This window comes from Centroberyx affinis, unplaced genomic scaffold, assembly GCF_046629955.1.
Source record: "Centroberyx affinis isolate AG114_WGS23_722 - 3 ecotype Tasmania unplaced genomic scaffold, CSIRO-AGI_Caff_v1 ptg001983l_1, whole genome shotgun sequence".
Classification (NCBI taxonomy): domain Eukaryota; kingdom Metazoa; phylum Chordata; class Actinopteri; order Beryciformes; family Berycidae; genus Centroberyx; species Centroberyx affinis.
In genome coordinates, this window is record NW_027280329.1 from 44,662 (window position 1) to 63,755 (window position 19,094).

The window sequence follows — 19,094 nt, forward strand, 5'->3', positions numbered from 1 at the left end:
ACACAAACAACCAAGACCTCCACTCACTCACACCAGTTCCAGATCTCTATTACTGACTAATTGACTATACAAAAGCATTTCTATCTGGCCTGGTAAAGAGATATCTAATGTGGACTCAGTCACGTTGCCTTATCCAATGATTACTTCAGAGTGCACAGGATAATCCTTTGGAATGAGAATAAGCAACTGCTGCCTGCAACTGAACCCCAGAGAAGACCTACTAGGATAAACAGTAACAGATTATGTTTTTGTCAAACAATATAAACAATGCACAATAAATAAAACTTGCTGCATGGCCTATAAAACTTTGCAATTAAATTGCAATGAATCTTTACAAAAATTCAATTTAATTCGTTTATTATTCAGCTTTAAGGATTTGAAATAATTTCAAATTTAGATACAGTAAGTGTGATCTAGGTCACTGGACACAACATACCATTGGCTAAAAGTGAATGAATGAAAAATAATTGACATGATTGACGGCTGAAGAAAACAAACTGAGCAGGCTTCATAAAACATGGATACTAAAGAAAGATAGCAATGTGGAAATAAATAACACACATAATGAGTACTCGCCTACCTGGATAGTTAGTGAAAATAATATCCTCCACACAATTCCAGCGTCGACTACCATGAGAAACTTACGATAAATTCGGATATTATAACGCAGCTGCATTAATTCAAGTCAGCACAGGCACGACGCATACAAGCCTGCGCCGGCCGTGTAGATATTGAAGTGCGCATCCTCAGGTCGGTCGTCAACATTTGCAAAAAAAAAACAACAAAAAAAACGGGGCAACTTTCCCCAATGGATAAAAATGAAATCAAATTAGATCTTTCACGGTTTCCCCTGCTCTTTATGCTTTGCTTCTATACACTGACGACAGCTCCCAGCCCAGGCAGTGTCAAGCGAGCCAGCGGTCTCTCAATCATGATTGGTCCGGTAATCCCTTCAGAAATCAGAGGGATTAGACAAAAATGGAATACAAAAATGCCTGCTTTAATTTCGCCCTTGCCTTGCAAACTCGCTACACACTGGAGCTTTCTGTTGCGTAAGTAAACGCATGAGCACACACAACGAGTGCCTACACAATAATAAGCCAGTGTGAAAAAAGAGAAAAGGATTTAAAAACTAAAGAGGCTTGATGAGCTTCAGCCTAAATGGATAGGCTATCCTCTCGTTTTAGTCCCGAAAATGTCAACAATCCTACTATAAAGGAAGTAGGCTATATATTGTCTTAAAGATAATACTGTATTACAGCAATCTTAAAAACTGTAACGACTGACATGTCTTTCAAACATTTGGTAAATGGCCCTCCTCTCTCTTCCTCTCCCTCTCTCTCTTCAATTCAGTTCTCTCTCTCTTCTACACATACGCACGCACACAGACAAGCGCGTGCGTACCTGGTGCGTACACACTCGTCCTAATTGGGGCAATGTTTGGCTTGCCGGTAGTCACAATCCCCAGATGTGATCACTGACTCTAGCAGATGCTGCTCAGTTTTACGCTGTGTATGCTGTCTCCTGACAGTAGAGGGGGCCCTCGACACATGCACACAAACACACGCACACACGCACACACACAGACGCACACAACTTGCTCAGCTAGCTGTAACCGGCTAGCGAGTCCGTTGTCGAGTTGACACCCTCCCCAAACCTCGGCAGCAGCAAAGCTGCACAGGCGACATGGCGACCAAGAAAATATCACATCATTTTCCTAAAGAAAGATGAAAATCTTCCAAGTGTTTTGGAATGAGTGAGTAATATTGATGATAATACGCTAATTCTACTGAGTGGAAACGATCAGTAAAAGTTGCATATTTCGGTTTGGTCACATTTACGACGCATAGCTAGCTAGTTGCTAATACGGAAGGTAGCTAACAAGCTAACTGCTATTACAGGGAGGAGTAATGTTTGCTCGCTAGCGGGTTAGCCTTATGTGCTCAGAGTAGAACAGTCTATTTCTGTTTACTGCACCTCAGAATGTGATAGAAATACCACCGAAATGTGATTCTGAACATTTTAATTGTCACAGCGGTGAAATAATGTGGTTTGTCTGGTGAAACGACATACATTTTCAACCAGTTACGTTGCTTAGTAGATTCGGATGTTGGCGTTACATAATCTCGTTGTTGCAAGTCAAATGGCTCCACTTTTCAGTGTGTCACTGTGGTTCGTCTCTATCATTTCCTTGACCAAGTCATGAAACGGTAATGTGCTTGACTGTGTAACTGATTTGCAACCATTGTTGTACGCGGAAAAATGGTATGACTACTATCCAACCCATCAACATTAGCTTGTATTAACGTTAGGTAATTGTGTGTTTTAATGTAACGACGTTAGCTAGCTAGCCATCCTAGCAAACTAGCCACCCATAGCTTAGCTCGCTAACAGAAAGCTACAATTATTCGCCTAGCTAGCTAACGCGTTAACGTTGTTATCTAAGTTCACTTTAAAATGGTTATGTATAAATAAGTTAACATCAAAGGGGCTGCGGCTGCGATATCTAGGCAGTTTGCGAAGGCCAACAGTCAGCCACAACCAAAATAAATGTTTGAAGCTTAATGTTAGCATAATGTTACCTACATCGATTAGCTAACGTTAGCTACGTATCAAGTTAGATAGCGGAGAGGTAGTTGGCTAACTGTTAGCCTCTCCAAGACCCTTTGTCCATAATCGTAGCGACAAGCAGCTCGTCTAAGTAGGCCACACAGCAGTTGTTTTGATCCTTCTCGGTAACGTTAGCTTGTTCTCTTAGACTCTTACCAATATGTCTGCTATGCTACCACTGATTTATATTTATTTTATGTTTTGTGTTGCTACTGAACAAGGCATTCCGGCGAGCAGTCAAAGCCATTTTGAATTTCTAGTATCGATAGACATCGTCAAAGAAACACATTTTGTCACCCCACTACCTTTTGATGCATTTCTTGGTTACACATTCAGTCAGACATTTAGTTTTTAAGGTTATGGACCTGTTATTCAGCAAAGTTTTTAATTGCACTACAAATTAGGATATTGTTGTTCATCAAATCAAATCTTACTCCCTGGAAAGCTACATTTTACCTTTTGTGGGAAGTGTTAAACTACAAGAGTTTATGATTATATGCAAATTTTAACATACTTTGTTTTATTCTTTTACAGTATTCGTCACGAGATGTGATCCAAAATCCACAATGTGTGAGGACATTTGAGAACGATTGAGTTCGGAAGAAAAATTCCTTGATTCCAGTGGAATCTTCCATATATATATTATTATTATATTTTTTGTCTGTGTAAAAGCATACATACATTTACATACACACCCCCTCCAAACCCCTGCCACATTCGTCCCAACACCATTTAATCATGCCAGTGCAAGCCCCACAATGGACGGAGTTCCTGCTGTGCCCCATCTGCACGCAGACGTTTGAGGAGACTGTTCGCCGGCCCATCAGCTTGGGCTGTGGACATACTGTCTGCAAGATGTGCCTGAACAAGTTGCACCGCAAGGCCTGCCCCTTCGACCAGACCGCCATCAGCACAGACATCGAGCAGTTACCTGTCAACACAGCCCTGTTGCAGCTGGTGGGAGGACAGGTGAGAGATGTGTGTTTACTTGTTGGTCAGTTTGTGAGAGAGATGACAGGTGATGCCATTTATGCAGAGCCTTGTTGATGCCAGCTTGTGGAGAATGATGCATGCTTACGGATAGGGCTGGGCGGTAGTTCAATATTATCGTTTATCGTCTTTCAGTGGAATCATATCGTGATGATATGAAGATATTTTGATATCGTGACACATTTCTGCTGTCTAAATTGATGATGACAAGCAAATTTTACTTAAAAACTGATAAAATGAGGTATGGTAGGAATATTATTTGAAAATTTCAGTTTTGTTTGACACCACACCTAACATTACCATTCGGTTCAATGAGATGAACATTCATTTGATTATTTAACGTGATTTTGCATACATGTACCATATCGTGATATATATTGATATCGAGAAAAATCCTTATGATTATCATGATATTGATTTCAACCATATCGCCCAGCCCTACTTACGGATTATACGTTGTTTTGTGTGCGAGTATAATGGAATATTTTCAGACATTCTTTTTTTGTCCTGACAATATGATTTTTTTCTCTAATTATTGTTTATGCATTATATTGGAGTGCTATGACTGTTTTTGCCTAGGCTATATGATGTTCATAGCTTTGAGCTAGTCCTTGATGAGTCACACTCCAGTCATTGGGCAATGACTTAGTTTAATTCTATTGGTCTGCTGAGTGTTGGCACAATGGCACCACAGTCAGCTGTGGTGCAATCATTAAGGCTGTCTTTCAGTGAAACAGTGTATTGGCCATACTCAACAGGGGTGAGGCACATCCAGTGGTGTTTTGGCTTTGTTGGCAAAGTTGCCAGGTAGCTATATACAGGCAGTAACATTGACGTGTTGTGTAACAGTACTGTAATGACTGGGAACCTCAGGGTCTCAGTTGCGTGTCTGATATATTTATGACTGTGAAGTGTATTCTCTGAGCTGAGTGCCTACATGTCTGTGCTCATAAAGGTTAACAGGGTAGAAATGACTATCAAATTAATATGCCCTGATAGGCAGGAACGCTGTTGTACTAGTTACTGTGCCATTGTTTGTAATATTTACATGAGCAGTGTCTGTCATTGTTATGAAAATAACCTAATTTTATTGAAATTCTCCAGGGTTTTTTTTGTCAGTTTTAAGTGCCGTACTAAACATAGACAAATACAGTCTAGTGCTTTCAAAAGATAAAACCTCATATTCACATTTCTTTGCCCTAAGAGTGGTGTAAGAACCAGGGAAACTGGAATATAGGGTAGGGTTCTCTCATCACTACAGAAACATCAGCAACATTTCGTTTCTAATAAATGAAAGGGCGTCTATTCTATATTTTGAGCAGCAAATATGAATCAAGAGCCCTTTTAACCCAAATGAAGATGATTTTGTTTCAAACTGGAAACATGTTGTGTTGTGGTTGCCCCTGAGACTCTCTGCAGTTGATACATTTTGCAGATGTTTGCATGGCCAATACCCGAGAACCAAACCATGATTTGCAGTCTCACCTGTTTGCTGGCTTCTCTCAAGCTGAAGTCATTGGAGTATCAAATTGAAAAAAGAATCATCCATTTACAGTATGATTTGATCTGAGTTCTTATACAAGGTTACTGTCTTTTTATATTATTTTTTACTATACCATTTTTTTCTTTGCTGTTTTTCCTGTTAAAATACACACACACACACACACACACACACACACACACAGGTACTTCACATTTGGAACTATTCACTTTTGCACAAGGCTATCTGTTCCAGCTACTACATTGGGCAATCCAGGAAAATTTTGATGGTGTATTGTAAAAGTGTTCCGTTACTCACAGCACAGCACCACTGAGACTTTAGTGGGCTAATGGGTTTCAGCTATTGCTATAGTAAATATCCATTCCAGGTTTGTCCTAATTTTATCCCCTTCTGTGTTCTGCTGCAGGTTCCTAAGGCCCAGCCGGTTGCCTTGATCACCAGTCCAGAGGACTCGCAGCATTATGAGGAGGCCAGGCAGTGTGTGGAGGAGCTGGCCCTCTACCTCAAACCCCTCAGCAACACCAGAGGTACACACACACACACACACACACACACACACGCACACACGCACACCTTTGTTTCCTAGTTTGTTCTTCCTTTTGTATGATCTGTTGATACTGTATTGCGCATTGCAAATAAATGAAATCATTGAATTGACTATTTTATCATCAAAAGAAAGTATAACGTAATTTGTAGGTAGTTGTTCATTGTAGCTCCATTATTTGATTTGATTGTAAATTATAGCATTTGTCGGCATCCAAATGTAAGGGATGTACTTTGAAGAGTCTTGTGGTTGACGCCTAAATCAGTTAGTGTGATTTGGAATTTTGCCAAATAGCTTTTAAACACTTAATGTCACAAAGAACCAAAAAAGCAGAACTAATTTTGCCGTAAATATAGCACAGAGACTTTTCTTGTTCCTAGCTCTGGTTAGTGGCTATGCTAACAGTGATTGTACACATGTGATATGACGCAGCAAGTTTGGACAGCTAATTAATGCATCTGTTTGATCAAAAAATAATATTTAAATAGATCTGTGCCAGAATAAATAATAGATTAGGGTATTTTTTTGTAATGTGTGACACATTAATGTGATAGTGCTTTTACTGTTTTTATAGAGCCAATGGATAGCCATATCTTTTACAAAAATGAGACACTCATATGATTCTTTGTTTTTTGTTCAGACCACATCCATTATTTGAATTGGAGTGAAGCTGAGTCTCAAAAAAGAGAGACTGAAATAAAGCACATCCCTACTAAATGTAGTGGTTTTGTGGTGAATCCCACAGGCACGATTGATTGATTGATTGATTGATTGACAAACAACCGAAAAGCCAGAATATCCAATGGTCATGAGTGTTTCCCTTATATTCATTCAATGGTGACCCCTAATGCCCCTCCAGAAAATTTCCTGCCATTGCTAGAAAAGTGTGAAGGAAGTGAAAATTCTTGCCTTATTCACCTGAAACAAACAAATACAGGTCATCCAACCAAAAATGTTAAAGGAAAGCCTCAAGCACACTGCACTTTATATTCCTGTGTATTTTCACTGGTTCACCAATTGTCCTGTCTGTCCTCTCACCAGGTGTGGGTCTAAGCAGCACGGCCCAGAGCATGCTGAGTCGCCCCATGCAGAGGAAGCTGGTAACCTTGGTCCACTGCCAGCTGGTGGAGGAGGAGGGCCGTGTTAGAGCCATGAGAGCTGCCCGCTCTCTGGGTGAACGCACCGTCACCGAACTCATCCTTCAGCACCAGAATCCACAGCAGCTCTCCTCCAATCTGTGGGCCGCCGTCCGTGCGCGAGGCTGTCAGTTTCTTGGGCCAGGTAGATAGCTTTCCATTACCTGCTGTGTAGAGCAAGCCATTGGCACTTTTAAGAAGATCCGCTCCTTAGCTCCTCAGTAAGCAACCTTTATGATGTTTTTATGACATAAATCAACTGTTCCTGATTTTTCTTTTTTGTGTGTGTGTATTTCTCCCCCAGCCATGCAGGAGGAGGCTCTAAAGTTGGTTCTTCTAGCTCTGGAGGATGGCTCGGCTCTGTCCAGGAAGGTCTTGGTTCTCTTTGTGGTCCAGAGGCTTGAGCCACGCTTCCCACAGGCCTCTAAGACTAGCATAGGACACGTGGTGCAGCTCCTCTACAGAGCCTCGTGCTTCAAGGTAGGTTTCAGACTGAGAACAAGCCAAAGAAATGTTATTAATTTGACATTTCTGTGCCAAGTAGTCTAGGTCACATGGTTCTGCTCCACTACAGGGCCTATTTCCTCAATGTTGGACTGACACTCTATATCGAAATACCTGTGTAGTAGTAGAGTGTAGTTCCCCTATGGAGATGATATATTGCCTGGCAGTCATCAAGAAGTCATAAAAGCCATAGAAGACGAAGTTACAAATGCTCTCCCTGTGGTAGAAACCTGACAGAGCAGAGAGCAAATGTAAACAAACACAATCTAACATCCTCTTTTCTCCTTCCTTTTTGGTTACCTAGGTGACCAAACGTGACGAAGATTCATCCCTGATGCAGCTGAAGGAAGAGTTCCGTACTTACGAGGCCTTGCGGCGCGAGCACGACTCTCAGATTGTTCAGATTGCCATGGAGGGCGGGCTTCGCATCGCACCCGACCAGTGGTCTTCTCTGCTATATGGAGATCAGTCTCACAAGTCACACATGCAGTCTATCATAGATAAGGTTTGTGTGAATTTGTTTTTTGCGTGAGAGAAAGAAATGTTTGTGTTTTGTGTGTGTATCCCATCCCATGTGTTTGTTTCCATGTACATATTTGCATATATCTGAGTTGTGTACCTGCCATTGAAACGACCAAAGCTTTAACTCCCTGTCTGTCTGCTTGTGGCGCAGCTGCAGACCCCGGCCTCTTTTGCCCAGAGTGTCCAGGAGCTGACCATCGCGCTACAGAGGACAGGAGACCCAGCCAACCTCAACAGACTGCGGCCCCACCTGGAGCTACTGGCCAACATTGACCCCAGTCCTGGTAAGAGATGGGCTGGTCTGGGGCATCTTGGTGTCTTATTGATCTAAGGAGCATGTCAAGTACTTGTAATGTCATGGGTTTGAATCCAACTCATGACCTCTGAATCCTGACAGCTCCTTGGATTCCACACATCTTTCCTATCATTCCATTACATCCTGTCTAATAAAATAGAAATGCCTTGAAACAGACAAGGGAGATGGTGTGATACAGAACGTGAATCATCCAGGGTTTCACCTTTGGAGATTAATAGCGACACTCAAATATCCCCCAGAATAGATACATCACTTCCAAGATAAATCAAGTATCCAAATTTTTTAAGGTATTAAAATGTGTTCAACTGCTTCTAGACAGACATATACTAACATAAGATGAAATATTTCCATAAATTGTCTATTTTACTCATTTCTCTGCTCTCTTTGTTTCCACAGATGCTCCCCCTCCTACATGGGAGCAGCTAGAGAAGGGTTTGGTAGCTGTGAAAACAGTGGTGCATGGCCTGGTGGACTTCATCCAGAACCACAGCAAGAAAGGAGCTGACCCTCAACAGGTCTGTTGGCCTATCTGGCCAAAAAAGAGCTTGGCCCCAATCCTCATACGCTGCTTAATTAATCCAGGCTAATATGATGCCAGCCGTTTGAAATTATCTTGCTAATCTGTGTCCAGCTAACTCGGTTCCTCGGACACACATTTGTCAAACTTAATGTAGTGGTCTTTGATAATTGCGCGTTCCTGTTCTGAAATAAAGGAAACATGAGTAGAGAACTGAAACAGTGATCAACAATTGGCTGGATGTTGAACTTTGGTAGTACAGTACTCTGCAAAAGTCTTAGGTACCCAAGATTTTTTTAATATAAATTTTGTCTTGGATGTTTATTTATTTGTCTTCTGCATTAGTGTGTCAGTAGGCTGCTCTTTGTAGCCTTTTTTTTTTAATTTAGATATTTATTTATTTTCATTTCATTATTTTTGAACAGATTTTTTTTTTACATATGCCTAACACATTTGCACAGTACTGTACCAATAATTGTAAATAGGCGAAAGATGTGAGGGACTCGTTTTTTACATATATTGTCAAAGTCCTGTCTCCTACCTTTTTCGCCTATTTACAATTATTGATAAAAGTATTATCACGATATACCAGACAATACTGAAAACTACTTGGTGATTTAAATTTGAAAGATTGGATCAGTTTTGGATACAGAAGCTAGAAGACTAATGGCTTAAACGTTTCAAAATTAGAAATTGGAATCCATAGTGACATATTACGCAACTTTGTTCACACCTTGTCATTCTGGCAAGCAGCTTCCATTCTTGAGGAGCTTGTATAAATGAGTTTCAACCATAATGGCCCTTGAAAAAATCCAGCTTTTGTTCCCTATTTCACTCATCCTTGGTGTCTCTCCTTAGCCTCCTCAGCACAGCAAATACAAGACGTACATGTGTCGTGACATGAAGCAGAAGGGAGGCTGTCCTCGTGGAGCCAGTTGCACCTTTGCTCACTCTCAGGAAGAGCTGGAGAAGTGAGTCTGACAAATATCTGCATAAAACATTCTTTAAAATTCTTTTTGGTATTGCATTTGTTATGAAAACATATTTCTCCTCTCCACCACCAAAAATCACAAAACTACATTTACAGACATGGTAATGTCATATAGTTGTATACCATATACAACTATACATTAAGATGCTTCTTGTACTTTGTTTAACCTCTTTGTGTTTTTGTCAGGTATCGCAAGATGAATAAGCGTCTGGCGGCTCGCCTCCCTGGCTCAGGAGGCCTCATGCCGGACGAGGGCCTTCCCCTAGATGTAGCAGTGACCCGGAAGCCTTCACCCCTCACCAATGGGAGTGTTGCGCCCTCCCTGCCCCAGCTCATTGCCCGTGGCACAGAAGCGGTATCATACGATCTAGTGCGTAAGCCTGTCAAGATGGAAGGAGGGAGTCCCAGCGCCCCAGGATCGCCACCTGACCCGTGAGTACAGTATTTCCATTACTGTTCATATACCATGAAATACAAATGCATACGTAAGACATAAGAGCCATTCTTAAACAGCAGTATTGTTCAGATATTCTCTTTCTTACCCACTCCACTCTTCCTGGTTGTATTAATGTATTTATTTTATAATTGATTTATTTGTTTGTTTATTTCTGTCTCTTTATCTGTCAAGTTATCTATCAGTCTTTTCTAATCTAATATATTTATTCATGTAGTCTGGATTCTGTGCCCAAACCCGGTATGCCTCTGCCACCCCATGCCATGGCCCACCCTAGGATGCCAGCAGACCACCTGCCTGGGGTGAAGCAGATGCCTGTGGTAACCAGAGGTTCACCAATGTACCCCCAGCAGCAGCAGCTACCTGAGATGTACTACCCTAGTCCTCGCCCACCACCGTCTGCTTCCCAATATGAGCCCTCGCAGTACCCCACAGGTGAGGGTCAAGTAAACTGTTACTGAACTTTTGTCTAATAATGCCTAATAATTCTAATAATTTTCACTGTACACTTCCTTGGCCTTATGATACTTACTATTTCATGAAAAACATGTAGAAACGTGATATCAATTAGTCTGCTGATCTGTTTCACAGGTTACCCCTATCAGCAGCCACCACAGTACGTAGCAGGATATATCCGCAACCCTCCACCCCCCAGTGAGTCAGCAGGACCCCCTTACCAGGACCCCTACCCTGGCTATGGCCCTACAGAGCGTACCTACCAGCCTCCCCACTCTGGCCCACCCTTCTCCTACCTTCCCCCTCCACATTATGACACCCGAGGTCGCCACGGCCCCTACCCCGGCCCACCACCTCCCCCCCAGCCTTACTCATCTCAGAGGGACGACCTGGTCAGGATGAGTCCTGCGCCTCTGGATGTGCCCCCACCATCAGCGGGACAGGGTGGCTCACTCTACCACCCTGAGCCCACTGCCCGGGACAGGTACCCACCAGATGGCTACTACCCACCGGGTGCCCAGCCTCCACCCATGAGGGCTTATGCCAGAGTGAGTTTGTTTTGATTCTGCTCCCTAAATGTTTTCCTTGGTTCCCTTAACAGTCCTTTCCACAACTCTTTGTGTGGTCACCATAGGTACAAAACACCAAGACAGCTGCAGGCAGCTCAGCAGAAAAAAAAATCCTTTCCAAAATATCCATAATCTTTGCCTAAGGTCCATGTCTTTGCAAATAAAAGTCAGCATCATCCCCCAGGAACTACTCCAAGGTTTTGCTGTAACTAAGTAGGTGGGTATGGTGACAACGACTTAATTGCCTGTGTGTGTGTGCGTGCATTAGGAGCCACCGTACGGTCGTTCCCAGCACAGCCTGGACTACCTGCACCGTCGGCGGCAGGAGCTGATATCCCAGCTGGAGGAGAGGAAGGTCATCTCCCCTCCACCATTTGCTGCCTCACCTACTCTCTCTCACCCCTTCCCCAGCGACTACCCTCCTGAGGTTAGCACTACTTGAACATCATAGGTCTCTGTCTGAGAGTGATTCAAATTGTACTGAAAAAAATCATACGTCTTACCTCAGAATTAATGAACTGTGACATGTAACATGGTAGTGTAACAGTTGAAAAGAAGTATTGGTTGATTGTATATAAGGATTAGTGAAAACGGTTCCTGTTTGCATGTACTGTGTCTCCAGTATGGCGAAGAGAGCTCCAAAGCCTTTGGGAAATGCAGAGAGCCCGACTATGCAGGACAATACTCCCCCTGGTCTTGCGACACCATTGGCTCCTACATCGGCACCAAGGATGCCAAGCCCAAAGAAGTCATGGTTCCCGGTACCATGGAGATGATGGTGAGTTCAGCTGGATGTCTCTGTTAGTAACCATATATATATATGTTTGTTTAACTATGTTTCACGTTTGATAATTGAAGATGTGTATGAAAATGTGTAATCCCTGTTCCCAACCTTTTCCTCAAATCACTCCATACCACTGTTTTGTCCTCCTGTAACTCAAGTCTCTCTCTCTCTTTCTCTCTCTCTCTGTAGAATGTGGAGGCTAAAGGTCTGAGGGAGCCGTCGCTGGAAGCCCCTCGGAGGGGTGCAGAAGTGAAGGATGATGACCCCATTATCCCCTTTGGCCCCCAGCCCACCGTGTCACGCTTCGGCGCTATCTCCCGCACCTCCAAGACTGGCTACCAGACCACTGGCCCTGTCCAGGCCATGGCCTCCACTCCCCAGAACCCAAACTCTAAACATATGGCTATGGCTGGTAAGAAACACATGCGGTAGTGTTCATCATGTGCACGACAACCTTTTTAATGATTGATGCACATATTCACAGTGAATATGCAGTCACTTTCTTTTTTTTTTGTGAATGTGGATCCATCTTTATGTTGCAGCATTCTTCTTGTTTTGTTGTTCATGTTATTTTTCTAGGGTAATATTTGAAATATTCTGTTTTTTCATGTATACATATATTCATGATCATACTAGGAAAATGCATATAACTACTCATCCCAACTAAGACCTGACAGGGATACGAGCAAAGTGTCCAGAATACTCTGTGCATGTAAATGCACTCATTATGTGCAAGTGCAGCAGCTGATGCATCTCACACTTTACTTTGGGAATGGCATTGCAGGCATGGAATTAAGTCATTTTTAGGGCAAGGCCACTTTGGCCTTTGATAAATACAAATTTATTGGGGCATCGCGGCCAAAATGTAGGGCAACAAGACCAAAACCAATGGTTATTAAAAGTCTTTTTTCAGTACTTTTTCCTCAACAAAATAAATATCCTAATAGAAAAATTAAGTGCTGCTGTGTGATATGTAACATGGCTCAGACTGCAAAGTTAGTTACATGTCCAGTAACACACGATAACGTAAGTATAACCCAGGTTATTTTCTGTAGCTACAAATTACAGATGTCCCCTAAACGGCTCAAATGCAGTATAATTCCTGCCCTGCATTGCAACATGGTCATCTCGCATAAGTCCAATGTTCTTTGACCATTCACACTTTGGTCATAAAAACATTTCTGACACCATTTTGCCCTCTCTCCCTCAGCAGAGTACTCGTATGGAAACCATGGGGGATGGGGTGGGAACTCGTACCCCTCCCACCAGACTGCCTCCTCCTCTCAGGGACACTTCAGTGAGCGGTGAGGCTTTTGTGTGTTTTACCTGTAATATTTGTATTTTTTTTTTTTTTTTTTTTTTTTTTTATTCATTAGCATGGCTATGCTATAGTATTACTGATCATGTCTGTAGGTAAAAATACACACATCAGACTGAACATTTGTGTCAAGGGATCATTTTTTGTTGAGCAGTCATGTAAATTTCTCACTGTATTTCGCCTCCACAGCCTGCCCATGGCAGCTCCAGACAGAGAACAGTTGAAGATCGAGCTGCAGCAGGTCAACCAGCAGATCAACCAACAGACCCAGATGCACAGCATGGAGGTGTGTATGCTCTCCCCTCCAAGGGGTCTAGAAATGTATGGAGAAGGAGTTTGATAAATTCCACATTTTGAAAGGTTTGGGAATTGCAAAAAAAACTGGGAATGTTTAATCCCAATACAGATGTGACTACAGATTTTATGTAGTCGTAAACCCGCTGTCATTTCACACAGTGATATTTGTTGTTGTTAAGAATAATCTCTCCTTGCCAGGCTGCCAGTAACTCTTTACTGTTGCAGAGGGAGGCCAGTGCGTTGGCAGGCCAGCCTGTCCAGCCCAACCAGGGCCAGGCAGCTGCAGCGGCCCAGCAGCAGCAACAGCCCAAGTGGCCAGCTGGGGGAGCCAGCGCAACAGCTGTGTCCAGTGAACAGCTAAGCCTGGAGCTCCACCAGGTGGAGAGAGAGATCGGCAAGAGGACCCGCGAGTTGGCTTTGGTGAGGGGGGGCTGGGGTGTCGAGTGGCAATGAGGGCGGATAGCAATCCAAGGAAAACAACACCCTACAGCCTGTTATGACACACTGACACAGGAACGGGTGCACGTATGCATGCAAGCGAAGTTGGGAGTACTGATTTGGATCATTGGTCAGGTCTTAAGACAATATGAATTTCATGATACCTCAGGATGAAGCTTACTGGTCTCAGATCAGTGAAACCTTTTGTCAGATACAGTGTGAATGTGGATCCGGGGCTCTATCCAGCAACTTACCGTGTGTTGTCCATTTCCATAACAGGAGAGTCAAGTGGCCCATGAGGTTCAGCAGTACAAGATGAAGACTGCAGAGAACGGACAGCCAGAGCACAAGACTCAGCTGGAGGAGATCTCCCTGGCTCTTGGGTGAGTGTATACATGTTACGGTTTTGTGAAATAACAGTCAAAATACAGAAGTACCGGTCAATTTGTACATTACCCGACATTGTGGTACGTGTACACATGCACCGGTCAATTTGTATATTTACAGTGTGGTACATTTATACATGTTTCTTTCTCCCCCTTCCTCACTTCAGCGAGGTGTCCAACGGCTCCAGCGGTCTGCAGGAAAGTGGGGTGAGCAGGTCCATGCTGTCACTGACCAATAAGACGTCTTCGTTGAGCCTGTGTTCTGATCCAGGTGCCGGAGGTTCAGAGATGCAGAAGAATGGCGTCGTCCATTCCTGCTCTTAGGCAGCACACACTTACACACACACACATGCACACACGCACACACACACAAAATGCTCAATCGAAAAGCATGCACAGGCACACATACCCGTTTTATTTAGAAGATGAGCAGTATCTGCCGTGATATGAATTTTCTTTCTTTTTGTTCTGTGAATGAGCTTTTTTTAAATGACTTTCCTTGCCTGGAAACCAGGGCATTTGATAACATTTCTCGTTTTTGTTGTTTATTTTTTTTCTTTACTGGGATTATAGATAAACAAGGCTCACAATAGATGTATCAAGAAGAGAAAATGGTGGTGATGATGATAGTAGTGGTGATGTAACTTGATTCAAGAAGGCTAGCCCTACTGCTGCGTCATAAATGAACAAACATAGATAGGTAAAGTATTTGATGTCCCCCAAAACCAGGTTTTTGTTGAGTTGCAGCCAGATAAATGAAGAACAATTGAATAGAGAGGAGCAGATTAACAAGCACTATTACACCATATGCACTGTGAGTAACTTTTTTTCAGTTTATATATTTTTCATTTCTTGTCCATCACAACCTGATGACTTATGAAGGTCTTGTAGTGAACACAGCAGATGTGTGATACTTGGTACTCACCCCCAGAATCGTAAAAAGTGGTTGCCCAGATGATGATGGTCTGAGTAGGGAAAAGAAGTACGATATTCCACCAATCTTTAGCCAAAATTCAGACGCAAATAGGCAAGGTGTTTTAGTAGTCACATTTATGCCACATGCACTTCCTCACCCGCCACGAGAAGTATGATTTTATTAGTGCATTTTATGAATACATCATATGTCTGTTTCATACTTGAAAAGCAGTATATTATATATTTAACCGAAGCATTCTGTTTTAAAGATTGCAACAAGTCTTTTGATAATGAGCTTTCCGCATGTTTTCTATAAGGGAACCGACAATGTGCTTCTCTTGGTTGTGGTGTGACCTGATGTGGTTTGGTTGCAATGCCTTTTGCCTGTGCTCTGAAGGGCTGGCATTCAGTCCTATTTGACTATGTTGTGGAATTCTTCACAGCACAATCAAACAAATGTGTGTTTTACAAAACACATATCAATAGGCTGTAAAAGAGAGCGCGTTTTTCTGCATCAGGAGTCTAGTGAATCCCACCCTTCAGTGTAAAGTTGACTTTATAATGTCAGGGTGAATGAGGATTTCCCTCCTCAGAGCTTCTCATCTGGCCACTCAAAAGGCCTCCCCATTGGGATTATCTTGTCATTGGTTCTCCTTAACTTCTATGAAGTTGCGTTCCCTTGTGTCTTTTTCATTTTATTTTATTTTATTTTTTTCATGCTTTACATTGTTACGATTCAGGGGGTGTAGCTTACCTGAAATTAGCGGTGTTCTCCAGAAGCATTAGGTCTAGAGTGAAGGCTATGTAGCTTAGTTAGTGGAACGGGTGTCCTCCTTTGTAGCACCTGTTGTAGCACGTGTAACTTTCCAAGCATTTCAACAACTTGTCACTGAAGAAAATCTACCTTTATACTTTTAGAAAGGCCATTAGTGTTGTAGTGTTTTTAGCTGCACAGTACATTTGAAATTGGGTGTATAATTGAGGATAACGGTGCTGGTTACTAAGGGGAAAACAAAGAAAAATTGCCTCACATAACACCTGTCCTTTGATGAGATTTGACAAGTTCATTTATATCACATTGAGTATATTTAAGCCTCTTGAATGGTGAATAGTACAATTTTCAGTTCACCATATCTCCATTTGTATGACTCACAACTTACTATCATCATCACCACCGCTACCACTGTTATTGCTCTGTCTCCGTCATGTACATTGTTTATTGCTGATGCTCATTAAGGAGCTCTTTGCCTTTTGTAAACAATTGACATGTTTGGCTACAATTGTAGAGCTCTGCTGAGGTGCAGAGAGAGAGTCCTTGTGCTCAAACGGTTAAAGGATAAGGATAGAGGTGACGCTATGGGTCTAGTCATTTTGGTTTAATGTTCAACCTTTGTTTGAGTCAGACGAGGGGTATTGAGGAACTGACAAACGGGGTTTTGATGGATCCCTGATTACTGAAGAGTCAACTGGATATTGACACACGTTTTGATGTTTGACATCCTTAATTGGGTTATTTGACTGGGCATCTCTACTTCCAATTTGTCAGCGTCTTGATAGCGAATGTTTGGGGGTTTCTTTTTTGTTGTTGGTTTTCCCACCACACTTCAAGCCGCTCTGGCTGCTCCTCGCTACATTTATTGTTTAGGTACACAACTCACATATACATATGAGTATGTATACATACATTAATATACTAAAGCACTATTAACGTGCCACCTCTTATTCTACTCGCTCAGCATTTATATTAAATGATCTCTACTTAGAATCAGCAAATTTGTTTTTTTTGTTCTTTTGTTTTTTTTTTTCCTGTCCACTGGTTGCCAACACAGACTTTATCCTTTCCCAGACGAAGGACTTCTGTGCGCATTGATGTGTGTTCACTTAATCTTTTTGTGTTCAAACAAAGAAAATGTTCTTTATAGACTATGCTTCCGAAGAAGACAAAATTCTGTAACTTTGGAAAATTTATGGAAAAAAAAGTTTTGTGTGTGCTAGATTGTATTGTAGAAAATGTACCCTGACTATGGCTTTTTTTTTTCCTCAAAGTGTGCTGTACTGGGTGATAGTGTTGAGGTATTAGAAAAGTGTTGGGGTTTCCTTCCCCACCCCCCACCCCCAAGAGGCAATTCAGGAAGTCTCTCATGAAAGGTTGGCCTTATTTCCTCATGAAATGCTCCTCACTCCTTGTCTGCTTTAGCAGCATGAGATGAGCTGGAAAATAACGAACGCTGAATTGGTATGAATCAGAGTCATACACATAGACTCTAGCACAATTTTCTTGTTTGAAACGGTCACTCAATTCACTTCACTCATGCAATAATGCAAATCTCAAGATTTGGAGCAAAATGTGTATTTTTCTTATTTTTGGTTAAGGAAATGTTATTGACCTAGTTGGGTTTGTAGTTTTGTTTCTTTTACATTTTGTTTTGTTTCTGTAATAGTTGCGTGAAATCACTGACCTCCAAGTCTTACAGTGATGAGTGCATCACCACACCTGGTGTATCATCATGTAGTCAACAGCTATATGACAGTATCTGAGACACATTCACACATAGGTTTTGTTCTTTGTTTAGAACTAGTCACAAGAAATTGGCCTACCTGTTTAATTCTGCTAGCGAAACTAGTAATAAACTCCATGTAATGACAAGCCTATGAAAAGAGGGAATGAGCTTTAGCCATGAATTGGCAACATTTAATGGTGTTAAGCATTATATTGCCCCTCACTGTCTTTAAGTATAAGTCAGCTCACAGCATCACACTGTTGATTCTACCTGATGGGTCCCTGCAGCCATGAATAAGCCTAAAAAGCCTTTGGCTGAGCAGAATTGACACACAATGATGAATGGGGTGGTTTTCTATATAGTAAATTGCAAAGATGTTCATTTCAGTCTCCTGTTTTTTTGTTTCTGAGTGGAACTGCTGCCTACCCCGTATTTACATAACCAATTAACCCCTCCACTCCCTTGACCACTGAACTCTGTTACTGCTGTTTGAGGCTCACATTTTATTCCCTGACTTTCTGGGGAAATTCGCAAATGGCTTTTTTATATGATTACTCCCTTGTAAGATATCTCTTAAATTAAGGTACAGGTTTGATTTCAGCAAGAAAAAAGAAGTTTTTATATGTATATTATACTCCATTAAGGAATGTCTAGAATTATCTTCCTCCAATGTGGATGTAGCCATTATTACGCCATTTTATGACTTTGTAAGAGAATTCACTGTGTGAAAATTGGTTTGCATTTTTGTATAATACAATCTGCTTTTTTTGTTTGATACGAGAGGGAGGTCAAACTGGAAGTTTGAAGAGAGAAAAAAAAAATAAACCTGTGAAATTGAGAAAACAAAATGTAACTTATGTACAACAGTGATTCTAAGCTGAGGGGGAAGGATTAAATGATATTGCTAACTCTGCAATTTTGTGTCAGTGTTGTGTTTTTGAATCTTATGTTCAGGAAATTAATGAGTATATCTATTGATGCATATTTATGAATACCACATTGTTTACCGGGAAAAACGAACACATCATTTTATGCAAATATGCACCAGACGGACCTGCTGAGTCAAACCTATTGAAAAACAGGTTCAGCTCATTTGCACATTCTTGATTTCCTGTTTGTAGCCAGTGTAGTTTCAGCTCAACTGACAGTTTTCTCATACCCGCTCCTTTTTGGTAGACTTGGGTATTGTGATGACTCCATTCTGAGAGGAAGGAAAGAAGCTTTAATACTGTGGTAACAGAAATATAAACTAGGGTTTGACCGATATGGGTTTTTGAAGGCCGATACCAATATATTTGGGTTGAAGCTGCTGATAGCCTGTATTTTGTACCGATATTCAATATCT

General features: G+C 41.8%; 1 protein-coding gene across 4 annotated transcripts; it reads left to right on the plus strand.

Annotated features, from left to right (window-relative positions):
- Nucleotides 1–1,652: 1,652 nt before the first annotated feature.
- Nucleotides 1,653–18,659, plus strand: rc3h1b (ring finger and CCCH-type domains 1b). Of its 4 annotated transcripts, none has more exons than XM_071530826.1 (20): nt 1,653–1,756; nt 3,145–3,579; nt 5,508–5,628; nt 6,687–6,926; nt 7,086–7,261; nt 7,590–7,790; nt 7,959–8,091; nt 8,520–8,638; nt 9,499–9,611; nt 9,818–10,063; nt 10,303–10,520; nt 10,677–11,089; nt 11,379–11,537; nt 11,733–11,888; nt 12,084–12,306; nt 13,105–13,198; nt 13,402–13,498; nt 13,708–13,929; nt 14,227–14,330; nt 14,501–18,659. In XM_071530826.1, the coding sequence occupies exons 2-20, from the start codon at nt 3,349–3,351 to the stop codon at nt 14,655–14,657; spliced, it is 3,423 nt and encodes a 1,140-aa protein (XP_071386927.1). In that variant the 5' UTR covers nt 1,653–1,756; nt 3,145–3,348; the 3' UTR covers nt 14,658–18,659. The 4 variants fall into 4 exon arrangements, with proteins under 4 accessions (XP_071386927.1, XP_071386929.1, XP_071386928.1 ...); XM_071530828.1 differs by having other exon boundaries at nt 13,735–13,929; XM_071530827.1 differs by having other exon boundaries at nt 13,108–13,198.
- The last annotated feature ends 435 nt before the right edge of the window (nt 18,660–19,094 follow it).

Bases quoted from the DNA above. Each gene is read 5' to 3' on its own strand.
- rc3h1b (XM_071530826.1), top strand. From the start codon at position 3,349: ATGCCAGTGCAAGCCCCACAATGGACGGAGTTCCTGCTGTGCCCCATC. The intron at 10,064-10,302 runs GTGAGTACAGTA...TTATTCATGTAG, and splicing joins CCAGGATCGCCACCTGACCC to TCTGGATTCTGTGCCCAAAC. The intron at 14,331-14,500 runs GTGAGTGTATAC...TCCTCACTTCAG, and splicing joins GAGATCTCCCTGGCTCTTGG to CGAGGTGTCCAACGGCTCCA.